We start from the raw sequence: 17,067 nt of genomic DNA, 5'->3' as shown, positions 1-17,067 counted from the left end.
GTTGCCATTGTTTCAAAATGAGTTGCAGGAAAAGTTAGAAGATGCCAGAAGCAATTTAAAAGGAAGTCATATCTTCTACAGCAGACCTGGGCATTATACGGCCCGCGGGCCACATCCGGCCCACTGGGTAACCCTGCCTGGCCCGTATGACAGACCTGGGCATTGTACGGCCCAGACCACATACCCTGCTTTTTTTCTGAAGTTGCTGTTTTTCTTATTCATGTAAGACGTGCACGTGACTGAACGTTATCAGAAGACTACTTTAGCCCTCAAAATGTCAGCTCAGGCTAAAAAAAAGGAAAGGTAGATTCTGAATGTAGGATTTTCAACAAAAATCAGATGGCTAAGTATTTATTTACTGAAGTTGGAGGTAAAGCCGTGTGTTTAGTTTGTGGGGACCATATCGATGTGTTTAAGGACTACAATCTGAATCGGCATTACCAGACGAAACACGGGGAGAAATATAAAAACTTGACTGACGCCGAAAAAGCGCAAAAATCGGAAGCTTTGTTAGCTAAAGTGCGAACCCAGCAAGGCTTTTTTTTTTTTTACCAAGCTCCACACATCCAGAAATACAGAAACCAAGACCAGCTTTCTGATATCCCACAAAATAGCCAAAAACAGCAAGCCATTCTCGGAGGGGGAGTTTGTGAAAGAGTGCTTGGTAGACTCTGCAGTGCTAATATGCCCTGGAAAAAAAAGCCGCATTCGAGCAAGTCCAGGCGGACTGTGAGGAGGATCGAGGACATTGCTGGGAACCTGGAGCTACAGCTGCAACATGAAGCGCCAAGTTTTGACTTTTTCCTCTGTAGCTTTGGACAAGAGCTATGATGTCCGCGACACAGCCCAGCTACTCATATTTCTCCGTGGGATAACGCCGGACTTCAAGATTATGGAGGAGCTGGCAGCTATGCGGTCTTTAAAAGGGACGACGACAGGGAGCAATCTCCTCACGGAGGTAAATACGTGAGTGGACAAGTTGGAACTGAAATGGGAAGAAATTGGCAGGTGTTACCGCGGACAGTTGTCCAAATATTACAGAAAAAATGTCAGACTTTTAAAACGTATGCAGGATAAAATGAGTGAAATTGACCCAGATCAGAAATTGGTATTTTTACATTGTATTATACACCAACATGTTCAGCCTTTTGGCCCGGCCTTCCACAATATTTTCTATCTCTTATGCGGCCCCATAGAAAAAGTAATTGCCCACCCCTGTTCTACAGTATATCAAAACTTGCATATTGAGACAAACTGCTGGTATAGGAACGTTTACTATGGTAATTACTAAAATATGATAGACATTCGGTTAACTCAAACTATTCATTTTCTAATTTAAAATAGACTGTTGTTCCACAAGCTTTGTATTATATCATGCTTGATCCTAACATAAATAATTTATGATAACTATAACAAAGAGAGTGAGCAAGAAAAAAAAAAAGCTAGTACATTACACTGCAAACCCATCATCACGGTTTTAATAACACTGATAATAAAGTGAATCTTTCTTACAAAAATCCTCAAAAAAATACAATAGACAATGCTGAGGTGCAGATGTCAACTTTCTATAATTTTGCTAACAAATTCAAATACAATATTGTTCACAGGAACCTTGTATGCACCAATATTAAAGGGGCAGCATCTTGACCAATGTGGTCGGGAGTATTCCTTGCTTTAACACCAGAAATTATTCCTATTCTGTAGTCCAGTCAGGGAGCTCACAGCTCAGTGAGGTTTTCTTGTAACTGCAGGGGGGAAAAAAGCTTGAACGGCAGCACAGATACTGAGTGAATCAGAAGGAAGATTAATGATAAAGATATGTCACAGTCAATCCTTGCTGCAGCAAGAAGATGCACAGGGCCACTATCAGACGCAGCAGTTATTGATGATGCCTGTGTGTGTCCAGAGATAAGTCTGCAAACATGTTTCCGCCAACATCTCTGTGCATGTGCAGCCTACATTATTTGCGTGCAAATTCATTAACATTTGTGCAACTCATCCACTGATGTGTCCACAAAAGACAAACTGATGTTCTGTCTACCAGCTCTGAAATAATGTCCGCGTGAGTAAGAATGTGTGTTGCCCTCATTTGGGTGTGTGAGAGCTATGATGTCTTGAGTCTGTCGATGAGATAATCAGAAAGAGCACAGACTGACAATTTGATCTATTGATCTGCATCTCTCCCACTGCCTAAGAGCCTCTGAGTTATGGTGCTGCCATTTCCTCTGACCACCACCAACAAGAAGGGGAATCAGCAATATTGTCACACACAGCTGTAGAGCCCCCCAAAAAGCCTACATATTCATGTTAAAACGCTAAAAACATTCATGTCTCTGACCAAAACCTTGACAATTATGCAGTTCCTCTAAAAGAAAAATAAAGCAGTCTTTTTTCCATCACCATCTGCAGAAAACGGATTTATTCTCCATTTTTTGTAAGCTGATGAAATTTATTAAAGGTCTTAAAAAATATTCAATGAGAAGCTTTAATCTGCAAACAACAGGATTACAGAATCAAGGATAGGCAGAAGCTGGTTTAAGATGATTTTGAATAAAAATGCCAGTTTTATGGTTTTTACATCAAAAGTGTCATATGCAAAAGGCAGAATATTACATGTGCTGCTCTGCTCCTTACAGATTAACACTGGGAATCTGGGAAGCTGGTGCCAACTTCCCAAACGCCAGTGCTCAGTGAGAGACCTCAGACTCTAAACTGTACTAACTTTATATAGTTTGGCACAACTGACCTTTGATACTGAAGGAAAAGGTTCCAGGAAGAGTGAGCGAGTTAGTTTCCACATGCCTCCCTGTCTCTGAACTAAAAAAATAATTCATACTGTTTGCAAATATTAAATAAACATTTAAGGCTTTAAATATAAGCTGCTAAATTCAAGCTGTGACGTTACAGACCTCTTCTTCTGGCCTCACTTAAAAGGGGTAAATCTGCTCAATAGTGACACCAGCTGTTAAAAAAGGAGAAGCACAAGTAGTGCATCTGAAGAGCTAGTCTGAACAACAACTCCACTATCTAGACTTCCTAATTCAATTACCCTACGGCCAAAATTTTTTGCAGTATAAGTTTGAACCCAAAAATGTAGGCACAAAAAGAGCTTGAACTCAGAATTACATATTCAATTTGTTTTAATATAAATTCTGAGTCACTGTTAAAAGTAGCTAATATTTTTAAAATGTCTCATTAAAAACAGAAATGCAAAATAAAGAACTAAGCCAGTTAATATGCCAATGGTAATTATATTGTAGTTTATCATTTAAAAAAAAAAAACAACTTCGTCAATATTTATTTATTAAAGGCTTGTAGAATTGTTGCTTGTATAGATTTATTTTAAATAATAACCATTTAGTTCTACTGACCTGAAATATGCATTCAATGACAAAAAAGGGAAATTACTACAACGATTCTTCTAAATGCAGTGCTGTGAAAAAAGTTTTGCACTCTCAGATATCTTCAGGTTTACTTTGTCGCAGTTAAATGTTTCTATTCAAATACATCTAAAAAATAGATAAAGATGGCTTGAGTAAATAAGAAATACATTCAAATTATGAATATTGTGTCTAACAAAATAAAAACTGAAAAAAGCTAAGACTGCTAAGGGGGAAATACTTTTTCACAGAACTATAAATGACAGAAAAAACCCAAAGAAAACATTGTCAGAATATTTCCCTACATTCAAACACAGAAACTGGCTTTGTGTGTATACAGTAGGTGGGTAGCAAATAAAAATGCTGAATTAGAAACAGTGATGCACCGATCAATTGACCAGTTTTCCCTTAATAGGGCTCTCACCAGTGATCAGTAGGTCAAATGCTGGAAAAAAATCAATATATTTCTACTGCATATTTAATGCATCAGTGAAGAAATAAACCATATTTTTTGGCTTATAAACACATTATCAACCAAATCATTACTGATGCACTTTGTTCTGCTTCTGATTAAGGGCTAGAAACCATTTCTGATGCTTCAATGGAAATAATCTTGTAATTCCTTTAATCGCCTTCAGCTATTATATGGATTTTGGTTAAATTGAATAGTTGGAGTACAATAGTTTTCACAAAAATAGTAAGAAAGTGCTTAGAGAGAAAATTGCAATTGTGAATTAGCTAGTCAGGCCATCTTTTAAAAGAAGAAAAAATGATATGGCTGTTGATTGGCATTTGCCCGAAAAAAAAGAAAATGAAAAAAACAAATTACTTATAGAAAAAAACAATGCATAAACTAATTGCATCTCTTTTTTATTAAAAGAACTGCTAGGCAAAGTGTTAACGATGCTTTTTTTGTTTGTTTTTTGCACAGTTGTAGATTAGCTGATGCTTTCTAAGTAATAAAATCAGACGTTCCATCAAGCAGCTAATGTATGTTGATAGCTGGCCTTCAATGTTCCTTGTACACCAGTTACATTTACTTAATTTCACTGATCTGCTTAACGTTGCAAGGAATACAGATTCTGTTCTGGTAGTTCTGTTCATTTTGGCTAGAACATAATGGACCAATAAACAAAAAGGGGTCTACGATTTTTCATTTTTATTATTATTTTTTGCTATTCCGCCTTTAAACAGAAATGATGTAGCCTTGCTATGTAGCACCATTGGTCCTGCTTGGGGTTTTTTCTCCTTCTTTTAAAATTACACAGTTAAATCAGCGCATAGCTAATATGAGGTGACTGCTTGTGCAGCAGAACCTGTTTTCTGAGACTCATGACTTCTTTTCACTGCGGATATATTGTGCTGAAAACAATTGACTCGGCGTGCGAGCAAGAGAGAGAGAGTGATAAAGTGTGTGTATGCACTTGGGCATATCTGACTCAGTGCATTACCACACACAGATCAATAAGGATTCTATTCTTGGCCATTAGCTCTAGAAAAAGGGATAGCCTGCCTCCCCAAGACCTCTCCACCCCCCCTTCTCTCCATCTTCTCTCAGCCTGAGCTCAAACTCAGGTTCTCTTGCTGACCAGATGTTTTTCCAGCCGGTTGATGAAGGACAAAGCAAATGCAGAGGCTAGCATGAAACATGGGACAGTTTTGTGGAAGAGCCATAAAGCCTCCATTGGCTTTGTGGTGTGAATAGATCAGGCCTCTCCTCAGAGGGTACACGTTGGCTTCTGCTGTAATTCTCGGCTCTCTGCTGCACTGCCAGGCTAAAGCCTCTGATCTGCACTTCCTGTAAATGCTCCAAAGGGAGAGTGGTGCAACCAAATGTCCAGGAGGTCGCCCAGGCACAGAAATGCACATAAAGCATGGGATTCCCTGGAGGGAACACAACCAGCCAAAACTACAACACATCTAGTAACAAAGCATACAGCAATGCAAGTCTTATGAGTTGTGAAGCCTCTATTTAACCCCTTCTTCAATGTCACAGTGGCATCAGATAAAGCGTCAGGGCTGACTAAACATCAGAATAACAGAGGAGGACGATGAGCATCAAGGAGCAGATATACGCCTCCCATTTCACTTTCGTCTGACTGATAAAATTATCTGATCCACATCAGTCAAACGTGAGACATTCCTCCCTTCGTTCGATTTCAAAGCGACCACTTTCCCCAGCAGGATCCCAGCTGAGGATAATCTGAAGGGAGGATGCATTTTGATCTCCAAACTGATTGGTGCCAGACTTCTTGGTTGCAGCCTTTCTTTGCTTATCCCAGGGAAGAATGTAGTAGCATGTAAGAGATAAGCCCTATTAAGTCTATATGCTCCAGTTCCTGCAAATGCACCAGCACAGACATTTCATCGCCTGTCAACTAATGTGTGTGAATCTCCTCTGGCTAGGTTACGCTTTTTTTTTTACTTTTTTGCTGAAACTGTGATTCTGGAGACTGTTCGAGAGAATCTTTGCTATTGATCCTCTCGATTGCAGCACAGGTGAGGACTGAGTCATGAGCACGGCTGCCAGCAGGTAGAAAAGGAGAGACAACAAGGCGGACCGCTCTTCATCGCACTGTAATGAGCTGGCAAGGGTTGTTGGACAGGCAGAGGAACACATGGAGGAGCTGTAAAGGTGGCCTCACGCAGGCTCGCTTGCAGGCGTTCTCTGAGGCTATACGACTCCCCGTGGTGTCATTTCATGGCAAGCTGTTGTTTCTTGCTTGCGTAAATGTTCTCAAATTGCAAGACAGCGGTGCACTTGTGGCGAGTCGCAGGACATGATGGGACTCGGTCACTTGAAATATGTAACAAAAGGTTCAACAGCAGTGTCATTAGGGAAAAAAGGCCCTCATAAAGTAGTACTGCAGAGTTGGTATAACTTAACACATTTCATCATTACTGTACTACATGATTATCTTAAAGGTATGAGAGGTCTGCAGAATTACAATTCCTCTACCACTGAGACTCAAAAATGCAGATGCTCTGCAGAGCTGTTCATCCAAAACCATCAAAAACAGAGGCAACACCGTCACTAGTACGCTGAACTTTTCACATTCTGTTTGGTTGCAACCATAAACCTGAGAGTTCATTACCAGGATGTTATGCAATTACACAAATAAAATGGTGCATCATTTTAAATATCAGGGAAAATTATGTATGGTTTTGAAAAGTCTTTACCATACTAACCTTTTTTTTTATAAAAGCAGTTCAGAGCAGTCACAGCTGACAAGTGCTACACACACATGCAAAAACAGAAATGTGTACAGACTCCTTACAAATAAAAAAGTGTGCTATTTATTAGCATATTCCTCTTTTACTTTGCTATCCTTAAATGCAAACCAGAGCAGCCAATTGCTTTCAGAAAATACCTAATCCACTTGCACAGCATTTTGTTAAGAGAATGTTGGTGAAAAACACCGTAGAGACGTCGAACATAGCAAGAGAGCCAATAAAAAGCCATGCAGAAGTTTAAAAGAAAGGGTGAGGTTACTAAATGATATCAAGGAGATGTTTAATCTATCATTTGAAAATGAAAAGAATATACCACATCAGCAAAACCTAAACCGATAGACCTGGCAAGGAGAGCATCAATCAGAGAAGCAGACTAGAGACCTGTGATAACTCCGCAGAGATTCACCGCCCAGGAGGAAGAATCTGTCGACAGGACAACTATTAATCACACAGTCGGCAAATATGACCTTCATTGAAGAGCAACAAGTAGAAACCTACTGTTAAAATGTAGCCATAAGAATTCCTAACTAAGGTTTCCCACAAGCCCTCTTAGGATGTGGCAAACACGTGAAAGAAGATGCTCTGGTTAGATGAAATCAAAATTTAGCTTTTGGGCCTACAGCATAAAACTCTATGAATGGTAGAAAAGTAACACTTCACATCATATTGAAAACATCATTTCCACTGTAAAATGGTGATGGCCTGTGAGGATGTTTTTTCTTCAAAGGGGGGAAATGAAGTTGGTCAGAACTGATCTAACAACTGGAATTATATCTATTATATCTGTAATTTTTAGCGTTTGAGCTACAAACTGCCCTGTGTTGATCCACCAATTGCAATCCTCCACGCTGTGCAAATAAAACACATCGATACTGGTGGCTTCAACATGAAACATTGTTAAAAAAGTTTAATGGGGCACGAACAAGTGTTATTCAGACTGTTAAAACACAACTGGGCTTGTCTAAAAATGAGAAAAACCAGATCAAACTGAAAGGAAAAAAGAAACTAGACCTATAGAAAGCCTGCAAAAACTGATGATCAAGTTACCAGAAAGTCTCACTCCTAAAAGCAAAACACGTAAAAACGAAAGCTTACTCAAGACCTTTGAGCAGAACTGTCCATCAGCCTCAGACTATGGCAGCTTTGATGTTCGCTCGCTTACCTGCTGCCGCCTCAGGGCACAGACTTCTGCAACAGTTCAAAAGGTAAATGAAAGGATACAATCTGAGAGCTCCACTCTGGGTACCGATGGCCAGGATCTTCTGCACGGGGTCGAAAGCCATCGACGATGGCTGATAGGGGAAGCCATGACGGACAGTCTGGTTGGCAGGTAGAAGATGGAGACGGAGGGGAAAAAAAAAAAGTCAGATTTCATAACAGAAAATATCAATTTGCATTTCACAGCAGGGGTGTTGCTTTGTTAGAGGATGTCACACACCTGATTTCGGTAAACAAATAGCCCAGATGGATGTGGATGGCTGTTATGAAACTGAAGAATTAAGCTTGAAATTGCAAAGATGAGAGAGAACAGGATGAGAAAAAGGAACAAATTATGTTTCTGTCTAGGTTTGTCTTCTGCAAAAGGCTGATATTCTGGCCTCTTTTTCTAATCACAGGCCTATTTTCAGATTTCTTCTCCCTCATTTCTTGTTTTATGTTGTTGTCCTTCCTCTCTCGCCGCCTCCCACATAAAGTCGTGATTACACTGAAGTCTGGAAATAAAATACATCAATAAAGTGCATTTGCTCATGATCTGGTCCCCTTGCAGGCCTGTATGACAAGGGGAAAAAAATGTTCCTTGGTTGGTGCATGTGTGACTGTGGTTTTATGGCATCAGTCAGTCATCGGTGGGCCCTTGGATTTGTTTGCTTTGTGGCAGACGGCTAAAGCATGTTACATAAGGAGGACTCAGTGCAGTAGAGACACCTGCCTCTCTTGCAGAGACGTTACAGACAGTTCTGGTCTAGGCAGACAGGGAAGGTGCAAGAGGGAGTGTGAAGTCTCATTTGAAGATGCTTCAATCAGATGTCTGGCTGTTTTTTTTGTTGTTTTTTTGTTAACATGCTTGAACTGCTGTGTCTACAGAAAGTCCTGATCTGCCCTGTGTTTCATGTATGTTTACATAAATCCAGAAGCTAACAATTTTTTTTTTTCTCCTTTAGAGGTAAGGCGTTTTTGATTTTTGCAAAACAAACGCAAAAATCATAGCGACAGTCATTCAATCCCCAATACAAAAGTGAACAGAGTTTATGTGCCTTCCTGGAACATTCGGCTTCTCCAGCATCCCAATTGTGATGCTTATCAGGAGCAACACATCAACACAGCTGATCTTGTGTATATTGAGGAGTGACTCAATAAATTATTATATATTGTTGAAGTTATTTCATAGATTAAAATTTAAAGACGAAACGCATTTTTATTAGGCGGTGTCTTAAATGCAAAAGGAATGAAATAGTTGGAGTCCAGGTCCTGGACACATACGAGTATGGCGGCTCTGAAGCTGTGACTCCAGCAGAGTTCACACCATGTAAATCCTCTACTGTGCTTTGGTTCATGGTTCTCCCAAAAAGCTGTGGTTATTTCTATAGCTTGTGAGGTTTTTTTCTACCAGTGTTTCCTTCCACTTAACTTTACATTATGTACAGCAGTCTATGAACACTCAGCTTCTATAGCAATGACCTTTTTTTGAGTCACCATCCTTGTGTTGGTTGTAAGGACAACTGGAAAACCAACTGTCTTTTTCATCTAATCTTCATTTTTTCTAAGGAAATGAACTTTGAGTTTTTATTAACTGTAACCCATAATCATCTAAATGAATAGAAACTAACACCTGGATTGAATAACAGTGTGAATCTACAATGTAATATATTCTCTTGTTTATTTAAAAAATATTGAAAATAATTAGCTATAAATTTTACTCTAATTTATTCTGTTGTGTCTTTAAAGTTAAAGGTCATGTTTTGATGGTCATGTTTTGATGCATACATTGCAACAATCCTAATTCAGCAGCCCTAAAACTACTTCCTGTATGAAAATACTTTTCTGGTCCCCTTTCTCTCTCCTAGGTCATGCAGTCCAAAGGGAAACAAAAATCAGAACTGGTAAAAATTCAAGTAAACAAATAAAAAAATAAAACAGATAGTAGTCTGAACCACAAAAAGTCTGATCTCTGCATCTTGCTTGCATTATTATTTCAGGCAGTCTTTATAAGTCTAAACTTGATTTCTGCAGAAACTTCACCACCCCAACTCTGATTCAGTGTTTAACACAGCTAACTGTGTCTATTGGAGACACATGAAAACAGTCATGGCAAATCACAAGTTTAAAAGCAATCCGGAACTGAGTCTTTAGCAACCACAGAGGTCAGAAGTGTGTGTGTGTGTGTGTGTGTGTGTGTGGGAGGGGGGGGGGAGATCGATACCCAGCACACACAGTGTGGTTTATTAAAACTCCACACCATCATTAAAACACAACTGGGGAAATGCCAAATTAACTTTGCAGTGGGCTGAGATGTAGCATGCACTGCATGAAAATTGCATGAGTGTTTAATTATCCCCTCTGTTGTTACTCTGTGCACTCTAGATGGAGAGATGCAGACATTTTTTTTTATTTATTTATTTTTTTCATTATTTCCTACAAACAGGCTCCGAGTCACTTCAGGCAACATCACTCCCTGCAGGACAGAGAGCCTGGTAATGTTTTTTTATGTGTGAAGAGTGGAGTTAAGATGTGCGCATTTGAGGGGGGGGGGGGGAAGAGTGTGTGCGAAAGGAAAGACACATGCACATGATAAGCGTTTCGCTAATCCAAACCCATCAGATTATGCAAGAAAGGATCAGTTGTGCCCAGCCCCTTGATATGACAGTTCAGACCATGCACACACACGGCAAACTCTGACATTTTGCACAGAGTGTACCAACGCATGTCACCATACTGTGACCAGATGACTGGGAAAAGGTTCAAAAATGCAACCAAACTGAAACTGTTTCGAGCGCACAGTCACTTCACCGTAAGATTTGCCTCTCAATGGGTTTACAAACTAAAATGCAATCAGTGAACGGTAGATTCTCCCCGTGTCTCTTTAAAAAAAAAAAAAAAAAAACCTGGAAATAGTTGATGAAGATTTGAAAAGAACAAAGGATCTCCTAATAATTATATAATTATTTGCCGCTTTCCCGCATCGTGTGCATCCTGGAATGGGATGAGAGCAAGCCAAACAAAAAATAAAACGGCGCACACAGACAGGATGGCTTAGCCGGAGTCCCAACGAGCTGATAAGAATCAGAAGTCTCCCCCACCTTGCAGAGCTGGAAATGCTCGGACTGGAGCGTCTCCTGGATCAGGTTGTTCTCCTGGGGCCCTACTTGGACAGACGGCGTGGAGGAGGAAGAGGAGGAAGACGCCTCTTTCAAGCCGTCCAGCACCTTCCTGATGTTAAACTTCCTCATCTCCTCGCCGCGCAGCTCAGATTTGAAATCACCGGCAAACGGGCGGGGGGGGGAAAGAAAGAAAGATGAGGGCAGCCCACTTTCTTCCCCACGAGCACGCACACACAGACACGCGCGCTCTCTGTCTCCCCTGATCTGCCCCGCGAGCGTCACATCTTAGTGCCTCTCCTTTAGCGCAGTGTCCATGCTGGGAAGGCTTCGGCGCGCGCCGCACAGGTCGCCTCTCTAAGAGGGGAAAACGTGGAGGCTGGCGTATAATTTGCTCGAATCCGTGCTCGCTGCGTCTCCCCTCTCTACCACCACTGCGTCTCGGCTTCGCTCCCCGCCCCTCTCGGACTGTGTGCGCCCGCGTTTGCTCAGCCAAGGCGGAAACGCGGCGCAGCGGTGGAGAAGCTTCTGCTCTTGCGCATGTCTGACAGAATGGAGGTTTCTACTAAAATCCTGCCACCTTTCCAGCCCATGCCCTCCCTCTCTCATTTTTTTTTTCCATCTGCCTCCAGCGACAACGCCCCCTCCCTGCCTTAATCCCTCCGCCCCTTTTCGCGGCCACGTTGTGGAGTTTTGCTCCGCTGCACCTGGTGATGCGGGGATGCTACAGCTTTGTGAGTATCCTGCGTGGGGAAAGACGAGCAAACAAACCGCTGCTTCTGCACCATTCTTTTCCATTGCACCCAGGTCCTGTCAGCTCGTATGGAAGACTGTCCATGGAAACACCAGGAAGTAGTGGTGAAGGTGAATTAAATGGCAAACTGCTCACTTTGTAAAGTTAACGGGAGGTTTATATTAATAACTAAAACAATTATCAAAAAGTTACTTTATTTGATTGATGATTCAGAAAGTGATACATCTTGAAGTAGAGATTTTAGAAAATCTGAATAGTACATAAGACCAACATCTCCTTTGCTTGTACACATTTTTCTACCAGGTTTTCCCATCCTCTCAACTTTCCATTCACATACATAAAACCAGTAAAGATATTGGCAACAACATAAAATTTCTGTTAAAAATCTTTCTTGACTGGTTTTGTTTTTCTGAGAAACTATATGTGGGTTTTCGTTTAGTGGTAATCAAAATTAGAAACTATTTACAATGTCACTCTACGGAATTAATCTCTATACTAGTTTTACACTATAAGTTGAAATGCTAAAGGAAACTATCTCATTAAGATGTACTTGTCAGGAGAAATTAAGCTAACCTGAGCACATATATTTTGTATAACTTGTACTTTTAAATTGTGCCTGAACACAATTTCAGTTTTCTAGTTTTAGAGAGGACACAATCAACAGTGTTCTGGATCAGCTGCAGCTGTCTAACTTTTTAGGGAGACCTGTGAAAACACTGTTTCAGTAATCAGTTTTTTTTTTTTTTTTATTTGCCTATGGTTAACGAATGGAGGAGTTTCTCAAACTCTTGCTGAGACGCAATCATACTTTAGTCGTGGAAAAGTTCTTCAGGTGACAGAAGACCAACTTAATAACTGTCTTTTTGTGACTCTGGTCCATCATTACACCAAGATTCTGGTTCTGGTTGTTCAGACATTTTTAGCTGTAATAGCTGAGGCTGTGTACTGAACTCTTGATTTTCCTCTTTTGTTCCAAAATTAATTACTTAAGAAGAAAGTTATGGCACATCCATGCACTGATTTGTTCTAAGCATCTGCTCTCTATAATCTATGCATGTGTTCACATTCACCTGGCATTGTATTAGAGCTGTGTATCATCTGCATACTTATGGTAGCTATTACTTGTTATAATCTCAGCTAGCAGGAGGCTGTAGATATTAATGAAAAGGGGCCCCAGGATGGGATACCCTGCATTTTTCAAAGTAGATGGTCAAATACAAAATCCACTCTTCTGATACAAACTGAGACTTTGTACTGTAAAATGAAAGGTAAAAAAACGGTACAACCACACATTTTCTTACATGAAAACAACTGTATTGTCATAACCCACCACCATGAGTCTCCTTGGCATTAACTGCATTTTTTTTCTTTTACTACCATAATAAAGGGTTTTGTGAATCACAAACCTCAGATACTAGCTTCAACCATCACCTGTGCCCACCACTGGTGAGCGGACTCAAAGGCATACCAACAGAGCAGAAAGCCACGTCAAAGGCCACCTTTATTTTTTCAAGATAAATTAATATGTTTCCTGTTTTCATGCTGCTGTTTTAAATGAGGCCACAATTGCAATGTTCAGTCAATGAGCTTGGCAATTTTGTTAAAGCAAACAGAATAATGCATTAGGATTCTGGCGGAAAGCATCCGGTTGTTAGTATGAAATCCAGGCCCTGGGCAGCACAGTTGCTTTTAATAAGACGATTATGAGAAAGACAGCGTCACTGTGGTTGGGAAATTGTTGATAGAGAGCCATCATGAGAGAGGCTCTGTCAGAGTGAAGACCTTTATCTCATTTAGAATCTGCAAAGGAAAACTGATTGTGAGGAAAGTTTTGAACATAACAATAATGATCTGAAGACTGTATCTTAATTAGGATTAGTCCTAATAGCAAAGAACTGTTTGATCTCGTAATGACTGTTTCGCCTAACAATGATGCAAAACTAAGACTTATTTTAATCAAATCATCTTCACAAAAATATTCAAAAACTCACGGTTATTTTTTTTTTCTTTTTTTACAAAAATATAAATGTGTTTTTGATTTCTAGTATTCTAAATTAGCACGTGATTGTTAATGTAACTATAAAACCTGTTATCAGAGTTGACAAAAATTGTCCTCAAATAAGAGTAGGGCTACTTCAACATATTTTACTCAAGTAAAAGTATAAAGGAACCGTCCAAGAAATTACTCAAGATTAAAAAAGAATTTAATAAAAAGGTTACTCGAATGCTGAGAAACTGATCAGATCATCTGATTCAATATTTAAAAATTATGTCATCAGACTGAAAAAAAAATTAAAGTTCTGCATATTAAAGATTAAAATAAAAATATTTCCCAGTAAATCCTTATTAAAAGGGAAAGATAAAACAGCATGTACATATACAGTATATGTATAATAATGTCTATGTGTGGCTAAAAAGTTAATTGCCAAAAAGAACGATGCATTCATTTAAATGTTTTTGCTCAAACTAATCTGGACTGGACTCATGGGTTAACAAAAGTTTGGCTAAATAAAGATAAGGTCATTTGACTTATGTTTCTAAATTAATTCTTCGGAGGCTATTAAACATATAAGACATTAATCCCCTTTGTTCTGTCAGCCAACAATCAATCACTTTCTGGAAATCTTCAGCCATTGTCCTGTTTTCCAAACTAGGTTGAGTTCATAACCTCACTTCAGCTCAGTATGTTAGTAAGGTCACAGATGAACATATGAGCTTTGACAAGCTCAACTGGGGCAGTTCATGCCTGAGTGACACTGATGTTCCCACCTGTTTACTAACTGGCCCATGTTAGACAGGTGCCTGCTGGCTGTAGGGACAGAGGTGAAGCAGTGGAAATAATAGGCGTGTTTGTACCCTGGCTTCCTAACACCTGATGCTTAGTCTGGCAAAAAGTAAAAAAAAAAAAAAAAATGCTTCTCCATTTTGGCTTGTACAATTGCCTTTCTGTGTGAGCTGATCTTTAAATAGAAGGGCATGCAAAAGATTTTAAAATGTCTGGGGAGCAAATCATTATTTCAGGAATCAGAACGATGGGGCTTGAGAACAATTGTTGCCATGCTTATTTGCATAATGAGCAGCGATCGACTACTCGCATCTTCCAGGCCACGGCCGATATCACCTGATCCTAAATGCATCACCGTGCAGACAAAGCTGCCTTATTAGTCGATCCTCGGTTGCGTGTGAGTGCATGTTGTGCAAGGGGGAGAGCTTTGGGCCACATCGACATCGCTGATTTAATTTAGCACCATTGTGTCGTGGCCAGGCCATTCATCTGGCTGCGTCATATGCATTTGTGTGCGTTGGATTTGCTGGCTGACTGCTGTGTTTGTACGTGTTGATAAGGGCTTTGCACTGTGCCTGCGCGGTTGGGGGTTTCTTTTTTTTTTCTTTTTTTTTTTTTTGTTGTCTGACAATGTTTTTAGGTATGCAGTTTTGCTGATTTGTCATGCAGAGTCATAGCTGAAAAGCAGCAAAACAAGGAGACTGTGTTTATTTTGGGAAATAAAATCTCTCATAATGCAGGATTTATTTACTCATTGTCTGTGTGAATTCTTTAATGCAACCAGAAGTATTCATAACCCTAAAAGTTCAGGCTTTAAGCTATAGCGAAACCACTAGGTTTTGTGAAACTAGAACATGATGCACTGTGATGAAAGGGTTTTCAAAACTCCAGGGAATATTCAAGATTGGAAACTTTCCATGGCAATTAACATGAATATATTGCAATAAAACTGGAATTTAAAACATTGAACACTGAAAGTTAACATTGTTAAGTTGTTTTGGTTGAAAAAATGATATGAATTCATGAAATACAACTATGTTTCATGAAAGTATACTTGGGAATATCTACATTGCACACAGCAAACTGCTTACTGCAGGACAATTGAGGCCACACCCTCTGCCCGCACTGTGCATTTCTCCATCACATCCATAGATGTTTTCAAACACTGAAACCACATTTCTGAGTCTGAATTTAGCCATGACAGATGAGATTGTTGGATAAATGTGTTTGGTATGTAATATTAAAGACTAGCAAAGATCACATGGGTTTTTGCCCATGACATTTCTACAATAGTAGAAATAAATTGTCTTTACTGTTATTACGCATGCTGTATACACAATGACAATGATATGGTTATTTATGGAATATGTTATGTCTAAATAAGACAGTTGGCTTAAAAAAAAACAAATGTCAAAATAATTACCATAAATATTATTTTCACAAAAAGATTACAATTTGGAATGTTTAGGAAAATTTGCCCACTTAACTTTCTATAGAACGTGTCTGAAAACGGACAAGAATTTAGCTTCTCCTTTGAAATGCAAGTGATGACGCTATCTGTAGACTTTTTAAAACCTACTTGTAGGTATATTAGAAATACATATTTATATGTACTTCACAACAGACACGATTATATTTATCATTCTAAATTGCTCTCATAACTGTTAAGCATCAAAAATGTGGCTTAATTCCTCTTGAATAAATTAAGAGAGTACAAACAGAAAATCCTCTTTCACTGTATGCAGCACTTATGCAGATGAATGCAATCAGCAGGCTACTCTTCACCTCTGCAGTTTTGGCAGTGTTTGAATATTGATCCAAGTAAACAAGCCAGAAGAACAGGAACATTGGATTTTGGTGTGAATGGTTGAGGAAATAATCTAGTGTTAATTGCAGGTCAGAGGTGCTGACAGATGAGCCAAAAACAATTACAGTAAACTCTGAGTGCATCAGGCAAGCTCCGGATTCAAATGGTGGACTGACTTATATGTGTGCAAAACCAACAGTCATGGTAGATTTACGTAATTTAGATAAAATAAAGAGCAGCAGAGCCAAAATAATTGTTTTGCATTTTGTTTTGGGTTTTATGATTTTCTGTAAACACAGATGGCGAGATGTATTGTCAGACATGAAAAGACCAACCAAAATCAGCTCATCTCTATGGATTATGCAGTGGCTGGCATAAGGTTTAAGATTATTCCATCACATTAGCCTATATATTTATATAAACACACATCCATCTTGTCTTTCAAGTCCTACAGTGGAAATCTGGATGATCTCTAACACATAAGGTCCTCAATCTATTTACAGTTCTTTGCAAAATAGATTGCAAAGAACTATTTGCAATCTATGGGGCATTTTCCCCATTGAAAATGCAAACTATAATGCAATTATTTTTATTTGACAGACACAACATAATTATACATAATAACAAAGAGAAAGGCCAACATTGATTTTCAGCTGTTTTTAAATAAAAAAATGGAAACATTTGAATTGTGTGGCATGCATTTGCATTAAGCAATAAGTTTTACAATCACTTTTAGCTACAAATATTGCTACAAATTATTTGAGGTCATTTTCTCCCTGATGTGAGGTGTT

The 17,067-nt window shown here is 39.3% G+C and overlaps 1 protein-coding gene across 4 annotated transcripts in view; it reads right to left on the bottom strand.

Moving 5' to 3' along the window:
- The window catches only part of stxbp5 (syntaxin binding protein 5), a 107,076-nt gene extending 95,502 nt beyond the window's left edge, over nucleotides 1–11,574 (bottom strand). For all 4 annotated transcript variants that reach the window (XM_023347670.1, XM_023347671.1, XM_023347672.1 and 1 more), the window contains exons 1-2: nucleotides 10,913–11,574; nucleotides 7,836–7,933 (exon numbers count right to left, since the gene is read on the bottom strand). In XM_023347670.1, the coding sequence (XP_023203438.1) occupies nucleotides 7,836–7,933; nucleotides 10,913–11,062 (248 nt within the window). In that variant the 5' untranslated portion in view covers nucleotides 11,063–11,574. The remainder of the gene's footprint in view (nucleotides 1–7,835; nucleotides 7,934–10,912) is intronic.
- Nucleotides 11,575–17,067: the final 5,493 nt, after the last annotated feature.

This window comes from Xiphophorus maculatus, chromosome 15 (assembly GCF_002775205.1).
Source record: "Xiphophorus maculatus strain JP 163 A chromosome 15, X_maculatus-5.0-male, whole genome shotgun sequence".
NCBI classification, from domain to species: Eukaryota; Metazoa; Chordata; class Actinopteri; order Cyprinodontiformes; family Poeciliidae; genus Xiphophorus; species Xiphophorus maculatus.
Note: the sequence above shows the minus strand (reverse complement) of the source record. Positions and strands in the feature narration are given on the sequence as shown.